The 11,542-nt window shown below is 36.0% G+C and overlaps 2 protein-coding genes across 3 annotated transcripts; one reads left to right on the top strand and one right to left on the bottom strand.

Moving 5' to 3' along the window:
* Positions 1-312: 312 nt before the first annotated feature.
* On the top strand, positions 313-7,006 carry LOC132043986 (phosphoethanolamine N-methyltransferase 3-like). 2 transcript variants are annotated; one of them, XM_059434466.1, is made up of 12 exons: positions 313-663; positions 1,161-1,276; positions 2,476-2,613; positions 2,819-2,956; positions 3,790-3,933; positions 4,476-4,586; positions 4,678-4,819; positions 5,420-5,700; positions 6,083-6,244; positions 6,347-6,400; positions 6,488-6,562; positions 6,651-7,006. In XM_059434466.1, exons 1-12 carry the CDS (start codon positions 648-650, stop codon positions 6,747-6,749), a joined length of 1,476 nt encoding a protein of 491 aa, XP_059290449.1. In that variant the 5' UTR covers positions 313-647; the 3' UTR covers positions 6,750-7,006. The 2 variants fall into 2 exon arrangements, with proteins under 2 accessions (XP_059290449.1, XP_059290450.1); XM_059434467.1 differs by lacking the exons at positions 313-663; positions 1,161-1,276 and adding an exon at positions 1,567-1,789.
* Positions 7,007-7,182: 176 nt separating this feature from the next.
* LOC132043987 (tubulin beta chain-like) lies at positions 7,183-10,186 on the bottom strand. The gene is made up of 3 exons (XM_059434468.1): positions 9,517-10,186; positions 8,580-8,849; positions 7,183-8,107 (listed from the first exon to the last, which is right to left on the bottom strand). Exons 1-3 carry the CDS (start codon positions 9,908-9,910, stop codon positions 7,440-7,442), a joined length of 1,332 nt encoding a protein of 443 aa, XP_059290451.1. The 5' UTR covers positions 9,911-10,186; the 3' UTR covers positions 7,183-7,439.
* Positions 10,187-11,542: the final 1,356 nt, after the last annotated feature.

Raw genomic sequence — 11,542 nt, forward strand, 5'->3', positions numbered from 1 at the left:
TAAGGAGATTGGAGAACATTTCTTTTGCCATGTCAGCCAAAAGTATTTAATAGGTACACTATTTTAACACTAATGGTGTTCAATCGGAACAAGTCTAAGTTTAGATGGCTACGAGAAATTTGTAGAAAAGTTTAGGGACTGTCTATGTACAAATAAAAGTGGACGGAGCCATTGTTATTATTGTTATTATTGTTATTATTATTATTATTATTATTATTATTATTATTATAATAGCGGTTCCAAAGTAGACAACTGTCCAGTTGCCTAGGAGAATCTAGAGTAACTTCACGTGGCACAGTCCCATTAATCGTCTATACATTCTATATCTTCACCTTCACCAGCCATGTCGCCGATTCTCTCATTTTGGCCATCTAATATCTCTCTCTATATAACCCAATAAATATCATTCATCAAAGACATACACAGCCTGTTTGTTTTCCCCCATTTTCATTTCCATTGTTTGACAACTAGCTGATGCAGCAGAAAGGTAGAAACAATAACCGTAGATCCAGGAGCTTCTCTAGATCTCGTCTTGCCATTGAGGGTTTTTAGCTTCTCTATCTCTCCCATACCATACTAATTAATACCCAATCAATCCACACTATTCAAATAAACTCATCGAATTCGTCTATCATTACACAACAACTATGGCTGCTGCTTCAGGTAATGTTGACCTATCACTTATCTCTTACTCCCTCTGTTTCATTCCTTTCGCTTTTCGAGATTCAAATTAATGTCAACTTTGACTAAAAGGGAAAATAACACTCTATATCTATTTGTAGAAAATATTTACGCGAAATGGTCTCCAGTAAGTGTATAATGTTGTATACCGTGTGTTTAAACATTGTTGCAAAAGGAAGTTGGTTATGTATGTGGATGTAAATAAAAAATATGGCTACGTGGATATAATATTTTATGCTGGATTGTATATTATTGTATCTGTACAGAAGAATTGCATGTTATATTACTTTTCGTATAGTTTTTTAATATCTAAATTTTAATTTTAAAATATTGAGTTGATTTAATCCAATTTATCTTTGAAAATTAGTCAAACTGCCTCTCGATAAGGGAAAAGTGTGACATAAATTAGGACATAGAGATTACTTTGTTTGAATTTGACTGTTGTTAAGGTTTTGATAGTGAATGTGATGTGTGTGTAGGACAAGAGCGTGAGGTTCAGAAGAGTTATTGGATAGAGCACACTGCGGAACTTACTGTGGAGGCCATGATGCTCGACTCCAAAGCTGCCGATCTCGACAAAGAAGAGAGGCCTGAGGTATATATATAACTTCATGATTCTTTGTATGATCTGTTACTTTATTAGATTTATCTTGTTTGGACATATAAATTAGTAAAGTAGTAAATATTTTTTAAGATCGTCTTGATTATGAATTACTGTTTCTCCAAGTCATTTTCCCTGATATCCCATTTTGGAATATACCCTTTTGGTATTTTTGTTTTGAATGATATTAGGAAATGTTAATTGGTAAGGGTGGATTCTTCGGATGGTCGTCAACTAATTATTATCGCAGAAAGTCACCTTTCTTCTTAATTCCAATTTTCTTCAACAAAGAAAGTGACTTTCTGAGATAATAACTATTAGTTGAGTGACCATCTAACAAATCAACTTGACTTGGTAACTAGTCCCTATAACATGTTAGCCGTGGTTCATCAACTCAGCAGCCTTTGAGATTCCCTGTTTGTCATCTGAAAAGTCAATAATATGGATTTATTGTTTGATTTTCAAATATTCATTTTACTTGCGGAGTTAAAATCCACAGCACATCAGGTTCAAATTTAAAAAGACTCCATCATACTTCAATAAGATGCAGGGACAAGGGATTGTAGTTGCTGAAGACTGATGGGAAAAAAACAGCAATTCTTTGGTTATTAAAAAAAAAAAAAAAAATAGCAATTCTTTTGTGGGATTATTGACAATATAGCATAATCACGATGAGTAGTGTCATCGGTTCTTAGTGACTGATGGAGCTGGGACTGACACACGGGCTAAATAGTTGAAATATTTACTACTTTATCCCCTGTAGTTATTTCAGCTCGTAATTTGTCCAGCATCTTCCAGGCATCTTTCTATGTATATATTGTCTTTGGTGAAGTCTAATGGGAAGTTGTATTGCTGATCCAGCGTTCAGTAAGTAACTTAATTGGTAATGAAATTCAGTAATGAGGGGTAAGAATTGGGCCTAAAACTTCTCACATGGACAAGTTCAATTCTAGTATATGGGGTTTTGTTCATAATGTAGACTGATGCCTTACAGCCTCTCCCTCTTTGGCTGTCCAACCTATTTGAGTTCATGGAATCTGTTTCCTGCTGTGAGAGGAAACGAACACTTTTTTAGTTCTTAATTGTGTTTCAGAACCACATATTCTAATTGGTTTGTTTTGTGGGTGGACATGATAACCTGCACAATGATTTACATATCTCCCCAAATTTGAAACTTTTGGATGGTTATGTAGGTGCTCTCTCTGCTTCCGCCATATGAAGGGAAAACTGTCTTGGAACTGGGTGCTGGTATTGGCCGTTTCACTGGCGAATTAGCCGAGAAATCTGGGCAGCTTATCGCATTGGACTTTATTGAAGGCGCCATTAAGAAGGTTTGTGGCTGTTTTACCCTTTAGATATTTCCATTTTCTGTCTCCGTCCAACATGTGCTGTGAATAAAGAGGGTTACTAGGATGAAGAAAAAAAGAAGGATTAGTTTAGAAGATTAATTTGTCATTTCTTCACAATTGATTAGTAATGATAAACTTATTGAATAAGTTTGTGCATATCCTTATCTTTTATTGTGCTTCCTTGCAGAATGAAAGCATAAATGGGTACCGTAAGAATGTCAAGTTCATGTGTGCTGATGTGACTTCTCCAGATTTGAATTTTTCACCTGAATCGGTGGACTTGATATTTTCTAACTGGTTACTGATGTATCTTTCTGATGAAGAGGTAAATTCTCTCTTTTATTTTTTGCCATATCTTCCACATAGAAAACCACTATAGTTGCATCTATTCAAAGAATTGGTTGCCAGTTAATTGTGTCAAACTTGGATATCGAATTACGCAAGACGGAATGACTATGACACAGTTGCTAGATATTAGTTAATATTCAACCTGTTGGTTGGCCCTTATCAAAAACCAAAAAATTTTGTTAGAAATATATATTTTAACGGTGGTGGGGAGAGATCACGGTTAGGAAAATCTTGAAGTATACAGGCACAAAGTTAAACAATGTTAGTTACACATGCTTAAACCAATATGATTTTACACTTAGAGGTCAGGTCAAATATTTGTAGATCGTTGTCTTTCTCCAACAAGTGACATACCAAGATCCTCAACAAAATGAAGTATTTTCTTTGCAAGAACATGGTTTACAGCACGGACTCCGAAAAGTAGTACTTAATGCCATGCGTATTTAACCTTAATTTCCACAATGGTCCAGCTTGAAACTATTGCATTCAGCCCTATATGGCAATTTATAATTCGAGCACTTCTTCAACAACCGTATTTTGAACGATACGCTGAGTACTAAATCTCAGCATTTACTTTTGTCGATCAATGAGCCTACTTTATATGACTTATTCACCACTAGATATCAGCGTCTACAATGGGTGTTAGCTTACTAGTAAAACGGCTATTAGAAAATTCCCTTTGTATAGCTTGTTGCTAAAATGTCTGTGTTAGATCTTCCTCACTCATCAACCTATTACCTTTGTCTGAGTGAATTGCCGTATAACTTTTTGCTGCTTTAACATTCGAACTTTTTTCTACCGTTGCTGCAGGTTCAGGATCTTGCTGAGAGAATGGTTAAATGGTTGAAAATCGGTGGTTACATATTTTTCAGAGAGTCATGCTTCCATCAATCAGGAGACCACAGGCGAAAGAACAACCCAACCCACTATCGAGACCCTAGCTTTTATACAAAGGTCTTAGCTTTACTGTGAACTGTTTTGTCGTCTCACATGATGTTCTCAGAACTGCGTTCTTTTAAGAAAAATTGTTATATCCTTCGAATCCAATTCAACAGTGGCTGAAGTATGTTACTGTGTTTACTAACTATTTGTCTACACCTATTAATTTATTTTTTTTCACGCTTAAGTGGTTCGCTTTGGTGAGCCCAAGATGAGGCATTTTTTGGGTACGGTAGGGTTTCAGAGCACAATAAAGTGATTACATTTCTGTCATAAAGTGCTCTAAAACTCTACCGTACCCAAAAAAATTAAAGTGCTTTGAAACTTTATTGTGCACTCTTGATTACCACTGTTTCTATCAGATAATATCAAAATCCCTTCTTTACACAATGGAAGTATAAAAGACTTGAGTTGATGCATTTATCAGTTATCACTCCGAAAATCACTCCTTGGACTGGACTCTTCTTTCCTACTCAACACCGGACCTTTCTGGTCCCCATCTCTTAACTGTTCGTTGGAAGCATAGTAAGAGCTGAAATCATAGTTGTCAAACACAGGTTTTCAGAGAATGTCATGTAAATGCTGGTAATGGAAAATCATTTGAACTTTCTCTTGCTGGTTGCAAGTGCATCGGAGCTTATGTGAGGAACAAAAAGAATCAAAATCAGGTAGAATTATGCTTACCTCATCAACCCTTTTGTTAGTTAAATATTAACCTGACTATCCAATCGCTCTTTTCTTGCTGCTTGCACCTTGCAGATTTGCTGGACGTGGCAGAAGGTTGGTTCTGAGAATGACATGGAATTTCAGCGCTTCTTGGACACTGTTCAGTACAAATGTAGTGGTATACTGCGATATGAACGTGTCTTTGGACAAGGTTTTGTAAGCACAGGAGGACTTGGTATGCCTTTCAGATTACATATCTTACTCTGGTCTTGTCTACTATTAGAGGGTTCGTTAATGTGACATTTACAATGATTACCATAGGAAGATAATACCAGTTATTTCATTCATCATACACAGGAGGACTTGGTATGCCTTTCAGATTACATATCTTACTCTGGTCTTGTCTACTATAGAGGGTTCGTTAATACGACATTTACAATGATTACCATAGGAAGATAATACCAGTTATTTCATTCATCATACTAGAGACTATATATATGTCTATAAGCCAACCATGCGTTTGCCACCGGACAAGCATTTGTTCCCTTAGATGCCTTTGCAATTTATTTAAATCTAATCGGAGAACCCAATCACAACCTCAGTGTCCAGAGGCTCCATGAACCCCTTCCAGTTTATTGGTTCTCCAATAATGTCCTCAGACCTTAAACCTTTATGCAAAGTGTGCACTTGGTACTGTGGAGATATCTGCTTGCAAGCGTCTTCTCGCTCGATGCAATCCTATTTTATTCTTTTCCAATTATTTAGTTTCTGGGCAGTACTTGTTCTTAAGCCGAAATTACAAAATATTCTCTGAGCCGTATATATTCTTGAGCAGAAACTACAAAAGAATTTGTAGCCATGTTGGATCTTCAGCCTGGCCAAAAGGTACTTGATGTTGGTTGTGGCATTGGAGGAGGTGACTTCTACATGGCTGAAAAGTATGACGTTCACGTTGTTGGCATTGACTTGTCTGTCAACATGATATCTTTTGCCCTTGAGCGTGCTATTGGTCTCAAGTGTGCTGTTGAATTTGAGGTTGCTGATTGCACCAAGAAAACATATCCTGATGGTACATTTGATGTCATATACAGTCGGGATACTATCCTTCACATCCAGGTAATTTACCTTCTATGTGGAGCTTCAAAATCTTTATCAACTAATTATCTTCTTTATTTCTACTTCTTTTTCATTCCTCTTGGTTCCTTCTTCAATTGCTATACCATGTAAATTGTAATCTCCGTAAGATGTCCTTTCTGTATGTATGCTTCTGCGCTAACTTAGGCACAGTGTCATGTCAGCTCGTCTTCTTGGTCATCTTACAACTCCTCTGAAACCAATGTATTTTGCTCATTTGTTTTTTCTCTTTAGTGATGGATGGGCTTTACATGCCAAATTATCCCTCGGTTTTGTCCTTGAATCGTTCTCTGTTGAAGTCAATTTCTTTGTAGCGTCTTATTTCATGGTTTATTTATTTGTTGTTTTAATGGTGTGTTGTCAGGACAAACCTGCATTGTTCAGATCTTTCTACAAGTGGCTGAGACCAGGAGGCAAAGTCCTTATTAGTGATTACTGCAAAAGAGCAGGACCAGCATCTGAAGAATTTGCAGGTTATATTAAGAAAAGGGGTTATGATTTACATGATGTCGAAGCATACGGGCAGGTATGTACTACATTCCATGTAATAGGTCCCCTCTTTTTTCGCCTCATATTTATCATTTGACACACAGCTTCTTTGAATTTTCTTTTTGGGCCAATGATATAGATGCTCAGAGATGCGGGTTTTCATGAAGTTGTGGCCGAGGATCGTACTGGACAGGTACGTGTTTTACAAATATTGTCTTAAACTTGTGTGCAAAGCTAGCAAATATATAGGCACAACCTAATTTCTGTACTTGGATTGCAGTTCATTGAGGTTCTGCAAAAGGAGTTAGATACTGTGGAGAAGGAAAGAGAGGCATTTATCCATGAGTTCTCTGAAGTGAGTGCTTCCTTATATGGTGCACTTTGCCTCCTCTTGTTAATTATGTGGACTGATTCCCTCACTTTTTCTTATTTTAATATTACAGCAAGACTATAATGAAATAGTTGGAGGTTGGAAGTCCAAGCTAGTCAGGAGTTCATCTGGTGAGCAGAGGTGGGGCTTGTTCATTGCCAAGAAGAACTGATTTATCCAAATGTGCGGTGTATCCATTCCCGTTGTTCTTGAAGATGAACATTCCATGCTGTAATTTTATGTTATGTTTGATGTTCCACATAATAATCGGGTTGTGTACCTGTGATTTTAGTTAGGATAAAAATATTAGTATGCTTTTTCCCTCTTGGACGAATTTGTTCTTCATTTGCTGTCATTTGGATGCAATTTGATCCGAGAATATAACTTCCCCCTTAAAACATTTATACCATTTCAGTTTAAAGCTCTTAATTGTGTTGCAAGTTGCAACCTCCCCTTCCGTTAAACGTCCATTAAGAAAGAGAGGATGGAAAAAGTTCATGTGATATGATCCAATTTCATACTTCAGGTGACTTCTGAAGAAAAGTTATCTGCTCACTATTAATTTTGGATTAACATCCGCCAGTGAGATTCATGGCACAATCATAAGAAGTATCAACATATATCAGGTAACCATGCAATTAGATTCTACTAAGTAGAGTAAAATCCTTTTAGTACAAAGTCTGGGCAAGGACATTCAGACCTTGTAAAAGGAGTAATGGCAAACAGTATGACATAAAAGATAAAGTGGTTTCCAAAATCAGAAATGCATAAATGCAGCACAAAACAGAGAAATATAAAACTAATTGCGGTTCAGGTTCATTGCAGCACTTAACATACGTAATAGCAAATTGGTCAAACACCTTTAATCTTCTCCAGCTTCATCTTCAAAATCACCATCTTCCTCAACCGTAGCGTCCTGGTACTGCTGATACTCCGCCACAAGATCATTCATATTACTCTCTGCTTCAGTAAATTCCATTTCATCCATCCCTTCTCCAGTGTACCAATGCAAGAAAGCCTTTCTCCTAAACATAGCAGTGAACTGCTCACTCACTCTCCTAAACATTTCTTGAATTGAAGTTGAATTCCCAATAAATGTCGAAGACATCGAAAGCCCTCTAGGTGGTATGTCACAAACACTGGATTTCACATTGTTTGGAATCCATTCAACAAAATACGAAGAATTCTTGTTCTGCACATTCATCATTTGTTCATCTACTTCTTTTGTGCTCATTTTGCCTCTAAACAGTGCTGAGGCAGTGAGATACCGACCGTGTCGAGGATCAGCAGCACACATCATGTTCTTTGAATCCCACATTTGTTGTGTCAGTTCAGGGACAGTAAGTGCTCGATATTGCTGAGATCCTCTTGATGTTAGAGGTGCAAATCCCACCATGAAAAAGTGAAGCCGTGGGAAAGGGATTAAGTTCACAGCTAGTTTACGAAGATCAGAATTCAGCTGGCCTGGGAATCGCAGGCAACAAGTCACCCCACTCATTGTTGCTGAAATCAGATGATTCAGGTCTCCAACTGATCACAACAACAACACAGATAAATTAGATTTTAAATCAAATTATAACTGGCTAATCTAATGTCGTTGTACTTTTTCTACCATAACATTAAAAGTCACAAAATTATGTTTCTGTCACGTAATAATAACTGAAGTTTATCCACTATAACAGTAAAAAAGGTAGCTCGAAGTTCCTGATATGCGTGGAGTATCAAGAAGGGCCAGACCACATTGTTTCTATTTGGAAAATCACAAAATCATTTTGTTTTCACATTTAACTGAACTTTTATCCACAATAGTAAAGTCGCCTTTTCCGCTATAAAAGTAGAAGTCACCTTGATTGGTAGATTTTGTCGTAAAGTTCAGTTACTTTATTATGACTAAAATAGTTTATTGTCATAGTGGATTAAGTTCAGTGACCATACGTGAAATTACGACTGAAGATTAGTCATGGTGATGAGAGAATTATGTAGGTGTTTTGCTTGTTCTTACAACTTGGAGTGGAGAGTTTGAGAGTCCTGAAGCAGATGTCATAGAGAGCTTCATTGTCAAGAACCATACACTCATCAGCATTTTCCACCAGTTGATGGACTGAAAGTGTGGCATTGTAAGGCTCCACCACTGTGTCCGAAACCTTTGGAGATGGGAATACAGAGAAAGTAAGCATCATTCTATCTGGATACTCTTCTCTTATCTTTGATATCAGCAGTGTCCCCATTCCTGACCCTGTCCCTCCTCCAAGTGAGTGACACACCTGAAATCCTGCACTTGGATATTTTTTGCTTTATCATAAAACATGAACATATTCCTCTGAAAAAAGTAATGTAGTTTTTTTCGTACAGAAAATGTTCAAATTTACTTCTCTACTATACAAAATGTCTTGATTTATTTTTATATTGTACTTTAGGAACATTCGCAATTTCAAATCTTTATCATTAGCAAATTGTTTTATGTTTGTTCTTAAATTTAACGGAGCTCCAGCATGGTCTATGGTCTATGTGGATCCACGAGTCAAAATACTGACAAATAGCCACTCCCAGTAATTGAAAAATAAGCACTATCATGTAGGTTCAAAATTCCACATGTGAAACTTCAGGACATTATCATGGAGTTTGACAGTGGCTCTTCTATAAAACAGGGCCGAAAAGTGGCTAGTGAACACTATTTCTACCAAACAAGATATACTTTCGGAAAAGATCCAAATTAACCCTTTTATTTTTTACTACATATGCTTTAAAATTACTTTATGTTATATACTTCGAATTGGAGATCCCTCAGAGTAAAGGCAAATAATAGACCTGCTAACTATGAGGGTATGAATGACCTCAAATATAAAGGATGATAAAATGAAGATATTTCGTTTAGTAAATTACAGTACTAGTATTTTTGAGACTTTACCCTTTTTCTTATTAACTACTAGTACACTAACCTTGTAAGCAGTCAGAATTTTCAACTTCTTTTCGGACAACATCAAGAACAGAGTCAATAAGTTCAGCACCCTCAGTGTAATGGCCTTTAGCCCAATTGTTTCCAGCACCAGATTGTCCGAAAACATAGTTATCAGGCCGAAAAATCTGTCCAAAAGGACTAGTTTTGATGCTGTCCATAGTACCAGGTTCAAGGTCCATGAGCACTGCTCGTGGCACGTAACGTCCATTTCCAGTTTCATTGTAATAAACATTCACTCTTTCAAGCTGCAATTCAGAATCTCCACAGTATTTTCCAATTGGATCAATCCCATGTTCGTCACATACTACTTCCCAGAATTTTGATCCTATTTGATTCCCACATTGTCCTGCTTGAATGTGAAGAATCTCACGCATTTTTCAAGATTCTTTTTGTTGGCTAGGAACTTTTTTAAGTACAAGTTTTTCAACTTCTTTGAGTAACTCTCCCAAGGGCTTGAGTTTATTGCTTAGGTTATGTAAAGTATATATACAAGTAATGATGGTTTGAACTAGTAATAGCCTTGGAGTTCTTTTTTTTTTTTTTTTATGGCCTTGGAGATAGATAAAGGGTGAGGATTAAGTTTGATCCAACGGTTAAAAAGTGTCCGTCCTGTTGAAATATAGCTATGGATATTTTATGGGTGGCCTCTCATGACCAAAGTTTGCCATTTGTGTCTCTTTCTCTTGAGATGTGCCGTCCTTTCCTAATGTTTTTTCTTTATTTAAATTCGGATTCAAAATCATTTGGTTAATCCAAATTTGCACTGAGTTGGTTCATCTAGAGGAGTAAAGCACTCCGCTTTCTACTAAAGAGTTCTGCAATTCTAGATTCAAACTCGAAATCTTTAATTAAAGGCGGAATGATTTAATCTCAATCACATCTTGCATAATGCTAAAGTTAGTCAACTTCGTCATATTTCTAAAATGAAAGTTTAATTTATTTTTGGTGATTTAATAATGTCAGTATAGGTAAGTAGGTATGCCGCGTCATTCTTTTATCATTTTTTGAGACTGACTCTTTAACTCTATTCTTGGAACTGTTTAGATACTGAATAAATTATTGCTCAACGAATGAGCAAGTTGATCCATGAGTGTGATATTTTTTTTCTTCATGAGGATGATATTGCAACAGAAAAGAAAAGGTTTATCCTGAATGAATTAACTACTTAGGTAATTTTGTTTTACTGACGTGAGTTCATTTAACTCTCTTTTTTCTTTTTTCCAAGTCATTGGACTGGATTTTTCCAACTTCTAAAAGATTATTATATTGTCGGAGAAGTTTTTCCTAATTCATTACGCTTAGATTCTTTTTTTTTTCTTCCTCCAGTAAGAATGATTCATATTAAAATGTCTATGGCAAAAGTTTTTGATGGTGTGTGCTATCTTCATTTTGAAGAAAAGATTAATGGCGAAATATAACAAGGAGTAGAGGATGGAACTTGCAAGGCATACAAATGGAAAGGAAATTATCAAATGGGGATCATTAATTTACGGATTCAAGTAATATAAAACGAAAGCTTAAAGAAATATACACTAGCAACAGGTAAGGTGGGGAAACCACATTTCTAGATTCATATCTATTCGTCTTAGCCCTACTTCAGCAATTTAATTCAACATTTCATTTCTCCCTTTCATCATCTGATTTTTTGCATCTAATAGCTGATTTTGCAAAAAGGAGTATAGTGGGATAATAAGCGGTTTAGTTGTAATATGTAATAGACATAAATTAAAATGATTGATCATGTAACAAAACTTTTACAAAATCAACAATTTTTATATGAATTGCTGAAATTGTTAACTTTGAGCTTCCTTTAAGAAATTGTTTTTTCTATATAGTAATAGTGCGGACTAGCCACTTCTTAACGCTATATTTGAAAAATAATCATTAGCGCAAAATTTCATTTGCAGAAGTTGAAATTCTAGGTAGTGATTATTATTTAATTACAGGTTTGAAAATTGAAATTTCTATGTGGTTGCTACTGCTAATAAATCTTTCTTATGGACTAT

Source organism: Lycium ferocissimum, unplaced genomic scaffold, assembly GCF_029784015.1.
Source record: "Lycium ferocissimum isolate CSIRO_LF1 unplaced genomic scaffold, AGI_CSIRO_Lferr_CH_V1 ctg32, whole genome shotgun sequence".
Lineage (NCBI taxonomy): Eukaryota > Viridiplantae > Streptophyta > Magnoliopsida > Solanales > Solanaceae > Lycium > Lycium ferocissimum.

Bases quoted from the DNA above. Each gene is read 5' to 3' on its own strand.
- LOC132043987 (XM_059434468.1), bottom strand. From the start codon at position 9,910: ATGCGTGAGATTCTTCACATTCAAGCAGGACAATGTGGGAATCAAATA. The intron at 8,850-9,516 runs GTTAGTGTACTA...ATCCAAGTGCAG, and splicing joins AAATTCTGACTGCTTACAAG to GATTTCAGGTGTGTCACTCA. The intron at 8,108-8,579 runs GTAAGAACAAGC...TGTTGTGATCAG, and splicing joins CAAACTCTCCACTCCAAGTT to TTGGAGACCTGAATCATCTG.
- LOC132043986 (XM_059434466.1), top strand. The intron at 1,277-2,475 runs GTATATATATAA...ATGGTTATGTAG, and splicing joins ACAAAGAAGAGAGGCCTGAG to GTGCTCTCTCTGCTTCCGCC. The intron at 3,934-4,475 runs GTCTTAGCTTTA...TGTCAAACACAG, and splicing joins ACCCTAGCTTTTATACAAAG to GTTTTCAGAGAATGTCATGT.